This window comes from Cryptomeria japonica, chromosome 3 (assembly GCF_030272615.1).
Source record: "Cryptomeria japonica chromosome 3, Sugi_1.0, whole genome shotgun sequence".
NCBI classification, from domain to species: domain Eukaryota; kingdom Viridiplantae; phylum Streptophyta; class Pinopsida; order Cupressales; family Cupressaceae; genus Cryptomeria; species Cryptomeria japonica.
The window spans coordinates 982,382,182-982,402,545 of record NC_081407.1 but is presented as its reverse complement, the minus strand read 5'-3'; the positions used below and the strand labels follow the sequence as shown (position 1 = coordinate 982,402,545).

The 20,364-nt window shown below is 38.6% G+C and overlaps 1 protein-coding gene across 4 annotated transcripts in view; it reads left to right on the top strand.

Annotated features, from left to right (window-relative positions):
- The window catches only part of LOC131076207 (uncharacterized), a 150,436-nt gene that overhangs the window by 56,688 nt on the left and 73,384 nt on the right, over positions 1-20,364 (top strand). For all 4 annotated transcript variants that reach the window (XM_058013264.2, XM_058013265.2, XM_058013263.2 and 1 more), the window contains 4 exons: positions 12,583-13,186; positions 18,769-18,913; positions 19,103-19,270; positions 19,412-19,522. In XM_058013264.2, the coding sequence (XP_057869247.1) occupies positions 12,583-13,186; positions 18,769-18,913; positions 19,103-19,270; positions 19,412-19,522 (1,028 nt within the window). The remainder of the gene's footprint in view (positions 1-12,582; positions 13,187-18,768; positions 18,914-19,102; positions 19,271-19,411; positions 19,523-20,364) is intronic.

Here is a 20,364-nt window from a genome sequence, read left to right as displayed (position 1 = left end):
TGTTACAACCAACACCAAACATCAAAGGTTATGACTTTGCCTTGCTCCAAATATGCCCATGAAAGGGTTAGCAAGAAAGCACCTCACTCAGCCACAACCAGCAAGTACAGTTCAAAACTGATTTTACTTTGATGCACCAATGAGATCCCTGAAGTAGAATCTCCCTACACACCCTGAGTTGATCTTCTACTACTGCAGGTGTGATGACTTGTGTAGTTTGCCGTCTCCACAAGCTGCTCCAAACCCTAGAGTTCAGCTAAGCTCCTCTTAAGGGGCAAGAGGGAAATGATATCCAACATAACATAACATCAATGATTTCAAGTTGCCTTTCTATCAAACTCCGAAACCATACGCTCTAATTTGGGTTTCTTTCCCAAGTGCCCATTTGTTTTATTTAATTTCTAATGTCTCATTAATATCTTTTTCTTTCTCCTCAAAGGGTGCCCACTTAAGTCACTTATTTTTTATTTTTTCCAACTCCACTTGGAGTGGTGTCCAAGGAAAGTGACTTTATTATAAAGTCATTTTCATAACTTTATAAATCTAGCATTTAGAGTCACCTTTTAATATAATTAATGATATTACAAATAACTTAAAAATGCAGTAGACTCCGCTTTCTCTCTCCCAAGTGTCCATAGTCTCTCTCTAAAATATTAGGTGACTTGTATCATAAAGTTCACTTTTGTTGTCTGAACCTTGAGAATCAACCCAACATGGGTCCTCTGCCCATCCTGTTAGTCTACGAGGACCTGATGATAGACTAACCTTGATTGGCTGACACTGGCTAAGAAGGGGACATTACAATCTGCCCTCCCCAAGATTGGTTGCACACAAGCAATCACCTGTATCAAATCTACATTAAGCTGAAATGTTCCCTCCAATGCCTGGATCCCAAATTTATCTAGGACCTCAGTATGTCTTCCCCTGTACATCTTCTTCAAACTTCCGTTGCTCCACTCTGATAAAACCATCACTATGCCTTGAATTGTGAAACAACACATCACGATCCCAATGAACTACTGTACCAAACATACCAATGCTAGGATCCCAAATCATCACACTTTCATATTCATCAAGCACGAGAGGATAGAAATATCTTGAAGAGCTATTAGCATACGACTCTCCTACTCCAGATGATCTCCCATGGATGTGAAAAATGATCATCTTAAGTGCATGGTCAGTCATGCCAATTCACCATGCCTCTAATGACAAGGGATGATGGGGGCTCATCAATGTGCCAACCTCCAACAAGGAAAAGATGATACAAATCTTCCCAATTTCTCCAACTGCTGTCCCAAAGGATAATCTGAAATCTTTGTGATCAGTATTACATAACAGTTGTCTAACACCAATATGTGGGTCACAACCCAATGAATTAAGGTTGAAATGCTTCTTTTGATATGTAAGTCATCGTGTCATGTTTCAAGGCAAAGCTAAATCTTACCTACTCTAAGTAAAAACTACTCAACATGAATAACAATGATTATGCATACCTGATTCCCTGAAAATGGAACAGCTCCTTGCTCCATTAATGCATCATGAGGGAATAGTGTATTAAAGACTTCTCCAAGAGTGTCCCCATGTTCACAAAAAAGCAGTGTTCCATGGGGACGCGTCCCCCTGTCAGAGACGTCTTGGGGACGGGGGGACGGGGACGCGACGTCCCTCGCCGTCCCGCCACCGCCACCCAAACGCCACCGGGACGTGGAGACGTCCCCCGCGTCTCCGCGTCTCCCAGGGAGACGTGGAGACGTCTGGGCATCTCCGTGGGAGACGCCTGGGCGTCTCCCCGTCCCTCAAGAGACGTCCAGGCGTCTCTCGAGGGACGGGGAGACGCCCAGGCGTCTCTCGAGGGACGGGGAGACGCCCAGGCGTCTCCCGCGTTCCCACGCGAAAAAAGGCACTTTTTAAAGTTTTTTTAAAACATGTGCCTTTTGGGGGGGGTTAAGGGGTAACCCTAATTGGATGTGGGCCCCACCCTACCAGGCGTCTCTCGAGGGACGGGGAGACGCCCAGGCGTCTCCCGCGTTCCCACGCGAAAAAAGGCACTTTTTAAAGTTTTTTTAAAACATGTGCCTTTTGGGGGGGGTTAAGGGGTAACCCTAATTGGATGTGGGCCCCACCCTACCCCCCAAAACAACACAAAAGCATGTTTATTTTGGATTTCACTCTCATTTTGGAAAACTGATTTTTTTTCCAGCAACTTGAAGAGGAGGAAATACTTGAAGAAGATTGATTGAAGGGGTGAGAAAAGTGACTGCAAGCGTGATAGGAGCTAGAAGAAGCAAGAAGAAGAGGAAGAAGAAGATTCTTCTACATTTTGGAGAGATTTTTCAAGCACAAGGTAGGGTTTTTCAACTTCTTCTTGTTTTTTTTTTGTTTTACTTTCTGATTTTCATTGTTCTATGTCATTTTTTTTTTTTTTTCCCTATTCATCTCAAGACTCAAAATGAGATTTGATGTTGAATCTTGAGGGCAAAATGATTCATCATTTTGCCCTCAAGATTCAACATCAAATCTCATTTTGAGATGAATAGGAAAAAAATTTAAAAATATATTGTTAAACAAGGCTGATTTTATTTTTATTTTTATTTTGTGAAATGCAGTGTCAATTTCACAATGAGCTCCCAAGGCACGAGTGAAGATGACATGGAAATCCATTCTCATAGTGAGAATGATTCAGAATATGAACCTGAAAATGAGGGGGGTGACCATGGGGCTGATCCTGGAGCCCAATCTAGTTCTATGGCAAGTGCACCAGCTAGTACAGATTGCCCTTCAGAGTTGTTGGCACCATATGCTAGGGGTCATTTTGATCCTAAGTCTCCTCTAAAACAGTTTGCTTCACAAATATCAGTACAAGGCACTGCATCACATTCAAGTGGGGGAACAAGGAAGTGGAAGTGCAATATTTGTGACAGAGAATGGTTCGGTAGCATTAGCAGGGTGAATGCACACTTTCTGTTTTGGAGAGGAAAAGGCGTGAAACATTGTAAGTTTTTGGAGGAACCCAAAAATATACAGTACAAAATTGAGTTTAACAGGCTTTGGGGGGTTCCAGATGACACAAATATTTCAATGCCTACTACTTTGTTTGCTAGGGCATCACTTCACGACAACCAGAATGTGCCAGTGCCACATACTTCTCATGCTTCGCAGGCGGGAGGAATGATGTTTGGATCTCCATCTACTTCCACTTCTACTGCTGCCAGGGCTGGGAAACGTAGGTTGCATACACCACAGAGCAACCCCATTGCTGATATGTTTAATGTGCAGTTGAGAGATGAGATAGATGAATCCATTGGCAATTTCTTCTTTGCCAATGGCATTCCATTTCATGTTACACGGTCTCCTTATTATAGAAGATGATGGATATGGTGGCCAAGGGAGGACCATCTTATGTGCCACCAGGGGAGACGAAAATGAGGACCTCGATCTTGGATAAAAGCTATTCCAAGATCAATATTTTGATGGAGAAGATGAAGGCATGTTGGGCGGCATCGGGGTGCAGCATAGTTATGGATGGGTGGACGAACATTAGCCATCGTCCACTCATCAACGTCATGGTCACATGTGCAGAGGGCCCATACTTCCTTAGAGCAGTTGATTGTACAGGGCATCGTAAAGATGCTGATTTCCAGTTTCAGGTCCTCAGGGAGGCTATTGAGGAGGTTGGGCCACAAAATGTGGTCCAAGTAGTGACAGATGTAGCCTATGTGTGTAGAGCAGCAGGGAGACTCCTTGAGGCAGCCTATAGACACATTTGGTGGACCCCATGTTGTGTGCATGCCATGAACAATGCACTCAAGGACATGGGGAAGATTGACTGGATTAGAGGAGTGGTCACCGATGCGAGAGATGTGCAGATGTTTATCTGCAACCACCACACTTCACATGCACTCTTCAGGACCTTCGCGAAGAAGGAGTTCTTGAAACCAATTGAGACTAGATATGCATCCTATTTCATTCTCTTGGAGATAATGATTGAGTTGCAAGAGGCATTACAACTCATGGTTATGACTAATGAGTGGAATAGGTGGGCTGAGGCCAAGATAGAGCAGGGGAGAAGGGTGAAGGAGATAGTGAAGAGTGATGTGTTTTGGACTAATGCGAAATACATTGTCTCCATCATTTCTCCAGTATTCCAGGTGATCAGATATGGGGATGGGGATGCACCTAACCTTGGAGAGGTGTATGAGTGCATTGACTCTATGCTTGACCAGATGAGGGCTGCTGTGTGAGTGAAGGACCCCTCTCTAGCATTCTACAACTAGCAAATCCGGCCTATCATTCAGAGTAGATGGGACAAGTTGAACACTCCTTTGCATATGGCTGCCTTTGCCTTGAATCCTAAGTGGTACAAGGCTAGACCGGGTAGAATGACACCGATTGAGGATGATGAGGTGAAGGCGGGTTTCTTTAGGTGCATAGAGAAGATGTTTGATTCCAGAGATGCCGACACAATGCGCACTGAGTGGGGAAGATTTGCCACTCTTAGAGGTTATTCAGATGCGGCAAAGATGGATATAGACACTATGGCACAGGAGGACCCACTTTTGTGGTGGACTTGTCATGGCCCGAAATCTTTGACCACCACTCTAGCCATCCGTCTGCTATCCCAGGTTTCCAGTTCTTCAGCTGCTGAGAGGAACTGGTCTACATATAGCTTCATCCACTCTCTTAAGAGGAACAGACTTACCTCTAAGAGAGCAGAGAAGCTTGTGGCTGTACACAGTGCTTTGCGTCTCATAGACCACAAGACACTCGTGTACAAGGAGAGTCCAGCGGCACGATGGGATGTAGAGCCAGAGGAGCCTTCACAGATTGATGAGGATGATCCTACCACTTCAAATACAGGGCTAGTTCGTGTGAGCTTGAGGGACGTTGATCTTCAAGAGTCCAGCAGTTCCAGTGAGGAGGAGTTCGCAGATGATTAGAGGCCTCCATTAGCTACATTTTGAGTTTTGTCATTTTGTCTTTGACTCTAGTCTCTTTTGTAATGCTATTGCTACACGTATTTGTATTTGGCTAGTCATTGTAATGATGAATTATGTAATCATCTTTATTATTATAGACTTTGCAATGGCATCAGATATTCGTATTTTCGTTTTCCTTTTTCGATATTCATATGATAGAAATGAGAAATCTCCAATTTGACAATTTCATTTGTCAAATTTTATTTAGCATTTAGCAATTAGTATTACTAATCTAAGTAATCTTGGTATTTCCTATAGTTTCATTTGAAATCTAATTCTTATACTGTTATATAGTTATACATCTTTTCAAAACTAGTTTTTCAAGTACTATATGTATATATATGAGCACCACCACCCCGCCACCCCCCCTGCCGCCGTCCCCCCGCCGTCCCCAAATTTAGGCCCTTGGTCCCCCCGTCCCGGAAACGCGTCCCCCTCGTCCCCCCATCCCTAACGCCCGTGGAACACTGCAAAAAAGGATCCTCATCATAAGAGTGGTGTGTCAACACACCAATTGACTCGTGCTTATTTTCGTCTGCTGATCTAAAATCAATTTGTGGCAAATCTGAAATTTCGATCTTAACGACATACTTGTATATCCAATCTTGAGTGTCTTTGTTGCAAAGTTCGGGTTTAGGCTCATGTGATGACAAAGGACTACTGATCATTTTCAGAAAATCAGAATTTCCTGCCCGTTCGGAGATTAGGACAACATCATGTCCAGAGTTGCGAAGCAACATATTAAACAGTTCAACGATATTTGGATTCCTAATCAACACCAATTCATCCTTGACTTCTTCTATTTGTGCTTGCAATCCATTACTAGCTGATAGAAAATATGTAGGCACAACCTTCTCCTGTTCCATCATGGTTTGAGTCTTTATTAAACTTCCCAAATGATATGTCTCATCATTGTTAAGCCCAAAATGATTAGCACAACATGAAATTTCTGATTTATGCCTTATTTCATGTCTATACAATTCTGATTGCTCTATATGCTTGGCTGTAAGAGGCTTATTCATCAAATGTTTAACCTCTATAGTACGTTCCCTTCGAGGAAATAGGGAATTCTGATTCCCTTCCCTTTGATGTCTCACATGATCCGTGTGTTAGACTTGTTCTTCGATTTTTTGAAGTTCTTGTCTTGCATGGGCAGCCAACAACTTAGTATCCTTAGCTCTTCTCATCCGCCCATTGCATAATCTTTGGGTCCTTTTGACATCTTCTATACCATGATAGATAATTTCAGACATCTTGAGGAGTGGGTATATATTAGAAGTATCATGTATGACTCGTGAATCTTGAGAGCCATCATTAGGAAACTCAACAACACTCACATGCTCAGGCTGGAAATCACCATCCAAATCATGTCTTGGATTCCATACCTTGCTATCTCCAACTAGTGTTTGCAAATCTGACTGATCTTCATTCTCTAACATCGTAAGAGGTTCATCCATCATAGTCACCTCCCTTTGCTGATCTGAATTCTTTGCTTCTGCCAACTCTTCTCTATCCATTTTATCATCTTCCACATAGCATCCCATGTTTGGATGTTGCAACAATTCATTCTTATTAATTTCATTAATCCCTCCAATTATTGATTGAATTTCCCTACTTGTATTATCTTCCTGTTCCTAAGGTGTAGCTGCACTAGTTATCTGGTTTTCTACTTTGTATAGGGAGTAGTGAGCCATACTTAATTGATAGCATAGTTCGTCAATCAATCTGGTTTTCCTTGTCTTCGATGAACTTGATGGCAAGGTCCCTATCCATAAGTGGCTGCAAGTAATCTGATTTCATTATTTCTGATGCCGCTTTGATTGTTTGCAGTTGTGCACCAGTATTCCCACTTGCAATACTTTTCTGAGTTTTCCACATAAGATCTTCAATGTGTTAATGAGTGTTATCAGCCCTTGATAACAGCTGCACAATCTTATCCTATGTGACCAATAACCATTCCTTCAAATTTTGCCGTAAATTTTCTGCTTATTCTCATTAAAGTGACACGAACTATCACACAGTGAATCTTCTAATTTGCTTTCATTTGTAGAACACTCTTCTCATCGACAACAAATGACTTACTAGAAGACACCATATAATCCTCAGAAGGTGAGATAGCATAATGAATAAATTCCATCCCTTCATTATAATTATCAATATTGATCTCTATTTCCCACATAAAAGCTTGAGCATTCATTACCTGTAGCAATGATTGATTCATTTCTATTGGGGATCAGTTTGTCATTCTGCTGGAATAGAACTGTGTTAGTTCTATCTTCTTCTTTGTTTGTCTCATCTTCCTTTGCTGGCTTAGTGAGATCAGATTCTATGGTTTCATCAATGCACTCATGGATAATAGGAGAAATGCATGGAGAATATTTTTCAGAATCTTCTTCATCTGTTTTGCCTTATTCAAGTGAGGCTTCAATTTTTCCTCACATTGCTTGAACACACTTTTGATTAACCCAAATGCGGCAGAAGAAAGAAACCATTCTTGCTTCCAAACAGCCAATAGTAAAGATAAGATGGGTTGGAAGATAGCATCACTGTCATTGATAGATAGCACCATAATCTCCCTCATAGCTGCAATGACCTCTTTATCGTGTTCATTCCTGCAAATGTGTTTTGATGTACTTCGAAAAAAACTTTTGAAAAAGTTTGGGTTTTGTATCCAAAAAATTTGTTGTTTTCTACTAATTCAGTGAGGGGGGTCTTTGCTGGAAGCCTGGAACATCTAAAATTGAAATATTTATGGGATCAACTATATGCCATAAACAAACAAGTGGATGAAAATGATATGGTAGCCTTTGCCATCAACAGTCTGTCACACTAATTTGAGACATTTCTGGAGTGGTATAATTTTTTGGCCAAAATTCAAAATTTGACTTTTGATAAGATTAATGCATATTTGCTGCTGGAGGAGTGCAGACAAACACAACTGAGTCTACCTCAGGGTGTTCAAAAAGTGCACGTGCTGTGTTGTTTTAGATGAAAAACAAAACTTCTCCTTCTTCTCATGTGTCAGCCATAGATAAACATGTAAGTATGAAGTGCTATTACTATCACAAATTTGGCATGCAGTGAAGGAATGCTGCACAATAATGGCATAACTTAAAGTGGTAAATGTTGAGAAATACTATGGTTTGGATTAAGAGTATGCATCCATGACATTTTCATTAGTTAAATGTTGACAAAAATTGCAGGTTCTTTGATTCTGAGACATCTAGGAACATGTTAAAAGGACTGATATGCAAAGGTTATTGTTGATCCTAGTCACATGGATTCTAGTTCACTTGGTGATTACATATCACATATAATTTAGGGGATATGTGATATGAGAATTGTACTAAATGATATGAAATTTGTGGTAAATGATGTTAGGTATATTTCAGGAATGAATAGAAATTTCTTAACTGTTAGTTAGCTGATAGAAAATTCTAACATACAAGTAAAATTTAGTTGCATTGTTTCTGATGTGACATGGGATAGTGTGATTGCCCTAGGCATCATGCAAGGTGGTTTGTTGTTCTTGCCATGGCTAATCTGCATGTGTTAGCTATTAAATAGAATTAGAGTTGTTTATGACATGAACGTATAGACACTTAAATCTTCAATATTTGGCCAAGCTAATTAGAGCTAACATGGTTCAAGGTTTTCCCACTATCTAGGAAAAACAAGATATATGTGTAGGGTGTCTGGCTGGGAGGCAGAAGAGGAAACATTTAACTATTTATGAGGGATGGAACGCAAAGGGACTCCTAGAAAATTCCTAGTATCCTTTGTGCAAGGTATTTTTGTTTGCTGGTTGATGATGACTAGAGTAAAATGTGGGTTTACTTCTAAAAAAAGAAGTTTGAATGATTTGGTGCATTTATGAAATTTAAGGTGTTGGTTGTAACTTACATAGGGTTTAAGATCCAAGCTCTTAGATCTGACAATGGTAGAAAATTCACTTTTGTGTAGTACAATTATTATTATTATTATTTTTTTTTTGAGAATAAGTGTATTCTACACCAATTGATTCCACCATAGACTCCACAAAAAAATGGGGCATTAAAGAGGTGCAACAAAGCCATCATGGAGATGGCATGGTGCATGATGTACAATATGAGTGTAAAATTATTGATATTGGGGAGAAGTTGTGAATGCATTAATTTGTCTTTTGAACATCAGTCATTGCAAAGCCTCACTGAGGAAGTTTGGTTTGATAACAAGCTTGAGGTAGCATCTTTGCTCTTTTTTGGCTTAGCCACTCATAAACTAACTTTTAAGACTACCAAACACTTTGTTGGCTATAGTGATCCATTGGTATTTCTAGTAACAAAACAATGTTTAGTTGAGATGTTGATGTCAAAGAAACAAAGCCATGCTTTACTTGTGTTTAACAGGAGGTCAATGAAGTTGTAGAATCTAGTGATAGAGTTGGGGTGCTATTGAAAGATGTGTTAATTGTTTTGTCATTGATGTCAATGGTTGGCTGTCATTGTTGTGCCTCTTATTTGATTGAAGAAGTTTCTAGGATGCCAAGTGTTCACGTCTGCACGTTTTGCTGGCTGAAGTTTGTTTTGTTTGTAGATATTCGTGGGATATATTGTCAACGTATGTGTAGTTTGCTTGTAGCCACATGGCTAGCAGAGCAGTCTCTGCTGTTTGTGTGTTATGCAGATGTGTCAGTGGATGTCAAGGCTGCCACTTGTTTTCATGATCGGTTGGCTCTGTTTTGTAACTGTTCTTTTTGTCTTTGGCGGTTTAGTGACATTGACAGAGAATTTTTGGTGGTTTGTCAGAAGCCTGCACAAGTTGGTAGAATATTTTTGACTGTTTTGACTTCTTCAGATCTGACAGCTGTGCCTGTGTGTTGATCATTTTCTCTGTGTGCAGAAGCAGTTTCATATTCTGAGTGTGTAAAAGCAGTTTCATATTCTCTGTTTAGGCTTGAACTGATTTCTGCAATTCATTTGCAGTATGTGCAGATATTTTCTTATCTTTTTCTGTGCATTCTCCACATGTGTCATGTACTTTGGACAGAATTTTGGACTGTGCGTAAGAGGTTTCCAGTCAGAGAAATATGTTTTTTTTCTGAAGTATTCTCCAGATGAAGTGGGAGTATGGTTGTTGAAAGTTTTTGTTTTTGATAAGAAATAAAAGCAATTCATTCTTTGTGTGGTGATGCGTGGGGATATGAGTTTGAGAGTATTTTTTAAAGAATGAATATTGATGTGAAGACTGTTTTTTCACAGTTCTTTCTGGGTTGCAGAGTAGAATAACATGCAGAGTCTTTCTTGAAGAATAACACACAGTTTTTGTTGCAGATTTTCATTAAGATGATATGCAAAGATACACATGCAAGTACATCAGATGGCTAGGGGACTTATCCAAAACTCATGTTCTGAAATCTTGTTCAATCTGTATTGAAGATGTAATAGGTGACTTAAATGTGATTTTTCGAAAGTTTTGGAAGAGAAAGGGTGTTTTCCTCTCAGTTTTACAAGAAATTTATAGAGTCTGATATATATGTTAATGTCAAAAGTCTGAGAGGTTCTAAGTTCAATTTAATTTCTTCTATTAAGAGGTTGGAGCCTCTTTGTTATTGATAGAGTTGGAGCTCTTTTTGAGGTCAGTGCCTCTTTTGTACTGAGTTGGTGCTCTTTATGTGCGTTGCAACTCACTATTGTATTTGGGTTGGTGCCCATTTTATTTTACGAAAGCTTTTGATGTTGTGTTTTTTTACCCGAAAGGGTTTTCCACCAGATAAATCTGTGTTCTCTTAGGGTTTATTAGCTCAGCTCTGTTGATTTGTTTTTATCTGTATTAAAAGTTTTTGAAATATTGATTCACCCCCTCCTCTTAGTATTTCTGATTTGGTTTACAAGACAGACATTCCAATTTATTGTGTATGCCAATACACCAGTCTTTGGCTAGTTCTCCTCCATTGGTCTATTTGAGGCACAAAATTGAAGTTTTTTCCACTCTTGCCAGGGTTTCACACATACAAAGTGCACTGCAAACTCTTGTTGTGGCTTTGCCTTCATAGGGTTCACCTTATGGTACATTGGAGGTCGAAGTGGTATTATTCCACTTTAGAAAATGTGCACGACAATAAACTTCCTGAAATATACATGACCTTGGAGGATGGGCAAACAAATTGGAGTATCAATGGGTGACGAGCATGTTTATTTTTCTCTTTTCTTAGATCTTTGTCAGGTGCTTGCACCACAACAGTATTCAAGGCACACTGTCACCTTGGGGTTCCTTCCAGTTTAGTCATGAAGGAGGGTATTAAAATAATATGTTTAATTTATAGAACACTCATGTTTATCCTACTAACATATGCATTGGAGAAGGATGGTAATTTCATGCCTACTTACCGTTAAAATTATTGTTCAACTTATTTCTGTGTTATCTTATGTGTTGATTTAGAAAATTGAATAGGTTTTATTAATTATTGCAGGCATTGAGTTGTAGATTTAATATAAGCAGTCACTCTAGCTTTGTATACAATTCCCTTTATTGAATTCACTGAATCTTGTTTTCAACTTGATCCAAGCTTTTTGTTTTATTCACACATTTTAGCTTTTGTGTATAGCTGGAGAGAGTGCGTATATTTGAGATATTGTGGATGCGAAAAGACAAAAAAATCTCTTGTATTGTGTAGAAGTGCTGATTAGCCTTGTGCTCATACCCATGGACAAAAATATAGGCTTTTGTTTTAAGTTTGTTTGTATTGCATACTAATTACCAAAGATCGGTTAGAGTTCTGGGGTTTAATTTTTGTTAGAAGGGAGTTCCCTTTCTAATTTGAAGAAAGGTTAATCCTTACATGCTGTTTCGTTTTGCATTGTCCTGAAGAGGACAAATTAAAATGTTTAACACCTTCCTCTGCAATAAAGGTGCATGCCAGGTTGAGCACAGAGAAATTTATAGGATGTTTCAAAATTTAGCTGGATGATATATTGATTGTAAATATCTACTCAATTCTATGATAATGCTTTCCTTTTGACTCTTTATGAGTTGTCACATTCTTTACATCCATTGTATAAATCCAATATAATCGAGAAATCAAACAGCTTTGTTAGTGTTGCAGTTGCCAAGCTCCAGCGCTTATCTTATTGTTTTAGTGAAAACAGAGCTGTCCATTCACCTTGAGGTTTTCAAATTCCTAATATCTTTTGGCTTTGTTGTAAAACTTCTATTCAAGCTCCTTTATCTCTTCTGTAATATTCAATTACTTTGAGAGAATAACAAATATGTTGGCAGATATGATATTTGACAGTAATTGAATTGTAATTTTTATAATTATATTTTTGTTTGATTATACATCTCTGAGTGATTATATCAGCCAACTTACTGACCTCACATCTGATCTATGCAGTGTAATGTGGCTGGTACAATTGCACACTAAATTAACATCGCATAGAAAATTGCTCTCCTATTCAAGTTGCTATAAATATGTGTACTATCTGACTTTGCTTTCAATATGATTTTATTTGGACCAAAGTTAAACTTTGCCTCTTTGTATGGTAGCGGATGTGCATAAGTATCAGTACTGGTCTCCAATTAGCTCTATAACATGGTTGCCATTATTCTTTTTGATGGATTTCTACAGGACATTTGCAGGAGGACATAGAAATGAAGAATGCACAAGCAAATATAGCAGTTCAGCATGCACACAGTCTTGAAATGAAGCTTGCAGATTCAGATAAATTACATGACAAAGTCGAACATTTGAGGGAAGAGCTTGCAAAGTCTGAAGCTGATCGTTTAGCTTTAAAGCAAGAGCTAGAAAGAAAGCACAGTACAATGAGCCAGTTGGAAGAGAGAATTTTGGAAAACTCTCTAAAATTTGAGTATGAAATGCAGATTATTAGACAAGATCTAGTCAAGGCAGAGCAGAAGAATATTTCTGCTAAGAGTGCCAATGGAGAACAAGCTGAAGAGATGAAGCAGACTCTAAGGTTGATCAACAGCCTTGAAGATCAGCTCGAGAGGGCCCAGCAGACCATTGCTTGTTTGCAAAATGAAAGTCAACATTTGCAAGAAGACTTGCAAAAGGCAGAGGCAAAAACAAATGATTTTTTCCATAGGTTTCAGGAATACCTTGATCAATGGTTGATGAAATGGAAGGCTTTTGAACCTGTCAATGGCACAGAAAGTGATAAGAGTGTTACTGATATGACAGGGGACAAACTAATAGAGGACACACAGTACAGGTAGTTAAATCATTGGTTTTAGTACTTAATAATATTTTGTTACTTGCAACTTTCTCTCAGCATAGCTAGTGTTGGCATTCTTATCTATTGGCTACTTATCTCTGAATACTCAAGTTCTATTGTTGGAATACATTCACTGTTTTTGTAATATCCCTTGGTTAATCTGATCCTGTTTCTCTTATTTGAACCCCAAGGAATATTGTCAAACACTTGGCAGACAATGTTTGAAGCCGCTGTAGTGAATTCTTTATTTGTCTTCTTTGGGTTTGTAGGCTGCAAATGAAGTTATGGAAAACTTCTAACAATGCAAAGTTGTTATAGAAATGATATGCTAGCTGTTTTAGACCTTACACACACATGGAATGACTGAAATTAACTAGTACAGCTAGTAGACATTAAGACAAACACTTGTCATGCATCCCAAAATATACCTACAGCCAAGCTTGAAAAACTCGGATTTTGCAATAACTCGGCAAGGCCAAAATTTTTTAAAAACTCGGGACTCGCCAAAACTCGGCGAAAAACTCGGCAACTTTATCGAACATTTGAAAATACAATTTTTTTTTTATATATAATTCAAAAACACACATTTACACCAAATTTGTATAACATATATGATTTCCATGATATATAAATCAAATTTTTTTGGTAATACATAGCAACAAATGCAAGTATCATAGCATAAACCAAAAACCAAGTGCAACATATGAATAAGAGTTCAATACATATCAACGTATCATAGTGACAGACTCATAGAGTCATAGACCACAAAACAAGAACCTCTGAAATTCTGATTACATATCAAGTTCAAAGTTTGGTATCAATGAAAATAAGAAATCATAAATTGCGTCTACGACTAAAGCTCAAGAAAGATTGTGGCCGCTGGGTGGGTGGTGCTGAAGTAGTGGCAACATCCTCAACACTAACAGGTGCCTTTGTTGCATGATCAACCCCCTGCTCCTCCTCACGTGCTGCCACTTCCGCATCCCATTCCTCTCCTGCCCTCTCCAACTCACTCAGCTGCTCATTAGTAAGGAATGGATCCAAATCATTATCAACATCATCAGGAGAAGCAACCCATTCTGCTGCATATGGATCAATGTCATCCAAGTCAAGTGCTTCATTTGAATCTTGCCCTAGCACCTTCTTCTCATGTAATCGAATGTTGTACCGCACATAGATATAATCATTCAAGCGTTGTTGAGTCAACCTATTGCGCTTTTTTGTGTGGATGTTCTCAAAAACACTCCAGTTGCGCTCACAACCAGAAGCACTACAAGGCTGTGATAATATGCGGATGGCAAGCTTTTGAAGATTAGGCGTTGTAGCACCATAATCTTCCCACCACAAATCTGCAAGGATACAAAATGTGATTTATAACTTGTAAAGATTTCAATAATCTTAAAGAGAGAAATAAATGGTAAAAATTAAACATATGTTTTTTTTTACCTGGTCGTAAGGTGGCTCTCCTACGTTTGCAATTAGGTGAAGAAAACAATTCCCCTAAGGTCTTCTTATAGCTCTGCAACTCATCAAGTATCAGGTCTCGAAGGATCTCATCATCAACTAATCTCCGAATGCATGTGTCAAGGCCAATTCTAACCTTTGCATCTGCTTTGAAACTCGGAGAGTAAAAAAACTTGGGATTCAAGAAGTAGGCAGCAGCATGAATATGTTGGTGGAGTTGATGGTTCCACCTCTGATCAATTATGCGCCATATGGGTTCATACTTGGTCTTGTTTGACCCATACAAGTGTTGAATTGCCTCTTTGGCCTTATCCATGGCCTCGTATAGATACCCTATGGAGTTATGATCCCCATCCACCATTCGTAGCACCCTCACCAACGGTTCCGACACCTAGATATAAAAAATCTAACAAAATCAGCAGATTGAAATATTGGAAAATTAAATAATAAATCATCAATTAAAGTTTCAAAACTTACATTTATGATCTCCTCCACTATCTTGGCAAAAGTAGTATCAAAAATGGCAATCACAACCTTCTTTGCTTCAGGTTTTGTAGCATAAGGACTCCCCAACCATCTTTCACTCACGAACATCCGCTTCAGGTTGGGCAATGTAGCAAGTATGCTCTGCAAGGTGAGGAAATTGGTAGCAAGGCGTGTGACCCCCGATCGCACAAGATCCTTACCTTCAGTGTGCTCTCTCATAAGATTCAGGACCCATGTGTGATTGTAGATGTATTTGGTGATATTCCTTCCATCTTCAACCACTTTCTTTACCCAACTTAGTTTCCCTATGTCCTCAAGGAGCAAGTCAAGACAATGGGCAGCACAAGGGCTCCAAAATAATGTCGAATGCCTAGCCATTAGAAGTCTGCCGGCTGCCACATATGCAGCTGCATTATCAGTCACAACTTGGATGACATTCTGCACTCCCACATCCATCACCACCTCATCCAACATGTTGCACAAGGTCTCTGCATTCTTCACTTCATTGGAGGCATCAATTGATTTTAAAAATACTAATTGTCCTCCTGAAGCAACTAGAAAGTTGATGAGTGTCCTATTCCTACAATCTGTCCATCCATCAGAAAGAATGGTACAGCCATTCGTTTCCCAAATAGTCCTTTGCTCTTCCACTAATGCATGAGTGTTTTGGACCTCATCCTGCAATAACGGTCCACTTACCTCGTAATGGCTTGGGGACTTGAACCCCTTACCTGCCACAGTCAACGCGGTGACCAATTGGTCCCAAGATGGACTAGAAATAGCATTGAACGGAACATCGTTGTAGATAAAAAATCTAGCACACGCCACCTTGGCTTGTTGGTGAGCCTCTTTATTCCATGCGGTGCCAAGCAATCCAGGTTGTGCACCAGGAGTGTTACGTGGAATAAAGAAGTTTTCCATGTTGCTGTCCAAAGTTCCCTTTGCTCGTATCTATGGCCCAAACGAAGAACCAGATGTCCCCACATCTGTATGTGACCCTATGGAACTCAAATCTGCCCTTGGGGCTGCCATTGCCTTTGCTGTTCTCTTTTTTGTTGCCTTCCTTTGATCATATGCTTCAAGCGTTGCTATTGCATCTCTTGTAACCTCTTCAGTACATTCCGTACAGCTTGTGGTATCTCGGCATTGAATTTTTGCAAGGTGATATTTGAACCTATTAATGCCACCTTTTACAATTTTTTTGCAATGGTTGCAAAAAACATCTCCTCGTTTTGGACCTGGTCTCCCATGTTTCCAACAAGGGTCTCTCTTTTTGCCACCAACTTTAACTGTAGAAGCTGAATCCATTTTCTTTCAAAAAGATGTGGAAAAGAACCTAGCAAAAGAGAGACAACATTTAGAGATCAATAACATTGTTAACAAAAAAAATCACGAACATCCAAAAATTACAATGACTGTATAACTGTATTTTTATTTACAGTCATCTATTAATAGATGACTATCTAAAATTAAAATTTTTAATTGGTTGTGTATTTTTTTAAGTTTTTAACTTCAAATTTAAATTTAAATGAAATACTTTAATACACATTGACATTACATAGTTGACAGTCATTTCAAATGACTATGTATTACACCGTCATTTCACAATTGACTGTGTAATACACAATCATTAATTACAATGTATATTAATGTATTACACAGTCATCAGTCATTTGAAAATGACTGTGTATTACACAGTCATTTGAAATGACTGTTTATTACACAGTCATCAGTCATTTGAAATGACTGTACATTACACAGTCATTTGAAATGACTGTATTACACAGTCGTCAGTCATTGACTATGTATTCACAGTCATTTAAAATTTTAAAACATAGTCATTTTAATTGGTGAATACATAGTCGATTAAAATTTAAAATGACTGTGAATTCAAAATAAAACAATACAAAAAGATCACGAATAAAAGCTTGGTCGCGCGTGCAAATGCAAACCCTACTGGAAATCGCGTGGCGTTTTTTGCCTTCCGGAGTCGCGTGAAATGGAATAAAGCCTTAGGTTTTTTTTTTGCCTGCGACTTAAGTCGCATTTTTCTCGCGTTTTGTGCCGCATTTTTGGGCGGGTTTTGGCGATTAACGGCGAGTATTTGTCAATAAAATCGCGGCGATTATATGGAAAAATCGTGCCGAGTTTTTCCGCAAGTAACTCGCGCGCCATTAGGGCTTGCGATTACTCGCAAGTTTTCTAATGGCTCGCTGAGTTTTGCAAGCTTGCCTACAACCATTAGGCATTTAAGCAAACAGTTGGCATGAAAGCTAAGTGGCTGATCAATGTTGAATGTCACCTGGAATATCAGTCGACCCCAATCTGTAGGTGATGAAGGCGGCTACAGGGGTTTGCAGAATGTAGAAGAAGCAGCCAAAGACTCCTTATTCAATCTTCATCATAAATCTGAACAAACATCTCCAATTTGGTCTCCACAAAGACCACAAAATTGGCAAGGTACTGTAGCGTTTACTGTAGCGTGATACTGTAGCAGCAAATAAACCTTCTGTATGATGTTCTCAGTCTGCCATATACATATGCCCTCAGCTATGCCAATAAATCTGAAAATAAATCTCCAATCAGCACAATGTCAACTTCTGGATGAAGCCAACCCTAGGAGCAACTTCAGATGAATATCTCACACCCTCAGATTGCTGATGCAATGAAGTCTTCACGTTCTCTAATGCCGATACTCTGGACAAGCTGCAGAAACTCTAACTTCTTCTCCAAAGCCAAGAGACAAGTCTTCTCATCAAAAATAACAATCATCAATCCCCCTTCTCTTCTTTTCAAAAGCCTTATATATATTTCCCATGAAGGTTCAATTTTCTCCAATAAGGCATTAAATCAATTAATGATATTAAATGACATTTAATGATATAATATTTTCACTTTGTCATTTAATATTTCACCTTGGTAAAAGAGCCACAATTAATTAATTAAATGGTCCCCTTTAATGATACTTGGACCCTTACTTAAGTTATAATATAAAATTATATTATAACTTAATAACATAAGCTCAAAACATTAATGTTTATTTAAACTAAATAAACATTAATATCTCCATTAATACTCAACATTTTTGAATGCCATCTGAACTGGGAGCTGACATGATGAAGCTGCATATGACCATACCCCTTTACTAAAAATAGAAGGGTTCCATCTCTAACATCTCAAACTTACTATAAATAGTAAGTATAGCAAATGAAGTCCAAATGATACCAAACGAAAGCCAGATCGAAACACACTGAACTCTGGAGACGATACAAGCCTCGGGAGACCCTCTATCCATACTCATTAGCCTACGAGGGTCAGAATGATAGGCTAATCACCCAAAAACCATGTCTGCTAAAATGGGGACATTACAGTTTTCTGTCTTGTTGGAATACGATTCTTGGTTTATCAGATTGGTTTTATCATGTGCTGTAGAACATAATAGCTCAGATGACATTAACCATGACACAAAACAGGATATATCCTTTGATCAGTAAGAATACAAAGTGAATCTAATTTGAGTGAATATTTTGTAACAGAAGAACAGTGAAATGGCGTAAGGAAATGTTTTGTTGTATATTTTAATTTATTTAAACAAGATACTGATTAAAAATATTAATTTGGCTTTGTAGTAATATCTTGACAAGCAATGAGGACATTGAGACTCTACTTTCCAAACTGGTGATGGTAAAGAACATGGAGGAGAAATCTACTGAAGAAACTGGGAGCATGGAGCAGCAGCTATCTCAATTGCATGCTACAGTTTTCCAATTAAAAGTCTGTACCATGCAGTAACTACAGAAATGTTTAGTACACTTACTGGTCTCATTTTCCTATTAAAGGAGTAATTTATGTTTCCTTAGTGGATGGAATGCTAAATTTGAAATTAATTTTGAAAAATGCTCCAAAAAATTCACTAACTAAAAGATGACTTGTCCAATTCTGACCCAAAGATGTTCACCCCAGGAGGAGCTTAGAGAAGAGAAAAAGAAGGCAAAAGAAGAAGCAGAGGACTTGACTCAGGAAATGGCTGAATTAAGATATCAGCTAATGGAAATGCTGGAACAAGAACGTGAACTTCGTGCTTTCACAGAGCAGAGATCTTGGGACAGGATTGAGCAGCTTGAGGCTCAGGTTGTGTCTACTTTTTATTGTTCAAGAGTTGGTGTTCATGTATATCTCAAGACTTTTCAATTATATAATTTATATTAAACAAGCATTTCACCTTTAAGCTATATGTTTTCTCCTGACAATATTTACATTGCAAAAGTACAGCTAGAAGAAGAAAGACAGCGAATGTTGGGAGCATTAGACCATTGCCATCAATTTGAAAAAGTTTCTGAGGCTCAAGCAAAGGAAATTGAACAGTTGAAACATTCTTTGAATGTAAGTTTTGGTGAATAAGATTATTTTATGTTTTTACCAAGATATATTCCAGTAAACTTTGATTATAGTTGATGATTCTATTCTCATTCCTTTCTTTGAAATGGTCATGCCTCTATAATTATATTGATCTCTTTAGCAGAATCTTTTGTTCTATATTTTATAGAATATTAGATGGGAGTATGAATAATACATATAAGGCAGGACAAGAAAATCATTTTCCATTTACCTCATATTTTTCAAATTTTTTACTCTTAGGTTTGGACCTCATGTACCAAGCTCAGTGGTAAACTCAAACTTACAAATTGACCTACATCCAGAGAGAAGTTTTGCCTTTTCTGGTATACAAAGTATGAGATCCACACCTAAGCAGCCTCTAGAATTAGCATTTATTATATATTGACAAGCAAACACTCGCAAGAATTCTATGGTTGAACAAGGTGTTGCTGGAAACAGTGGACCCCCTTAACCAGTTCTTCTAAGTATTCCTGCAAGACATCTTTTCTTGTGTATGCATGCTTATTCATATACACAAATAACTATGTTCAATATCGTTTCTAGGTGGGGATGGCGAGACACATTTCTGGAATGGTAGGGGATGGGAGGTCTATTCTAAGGGGATGGCAATTTACAAAAACCAGGGAAAATTTAGAAAAATATGAAATTTCATCTGTATTCATATACAAGGCATTTGTCATTTGTATAAAGAATCATGTTACATACCTGTAGAGCTGTATTGAGAATTCATATAAAAGTTGACACCTTAGTTCCAGGACTTGCCAGGACTCTCCGAGTCCTGAGCTGAGTGACCCTAGCCAAGACTCAGGGATTCGGGACTCTCCAGG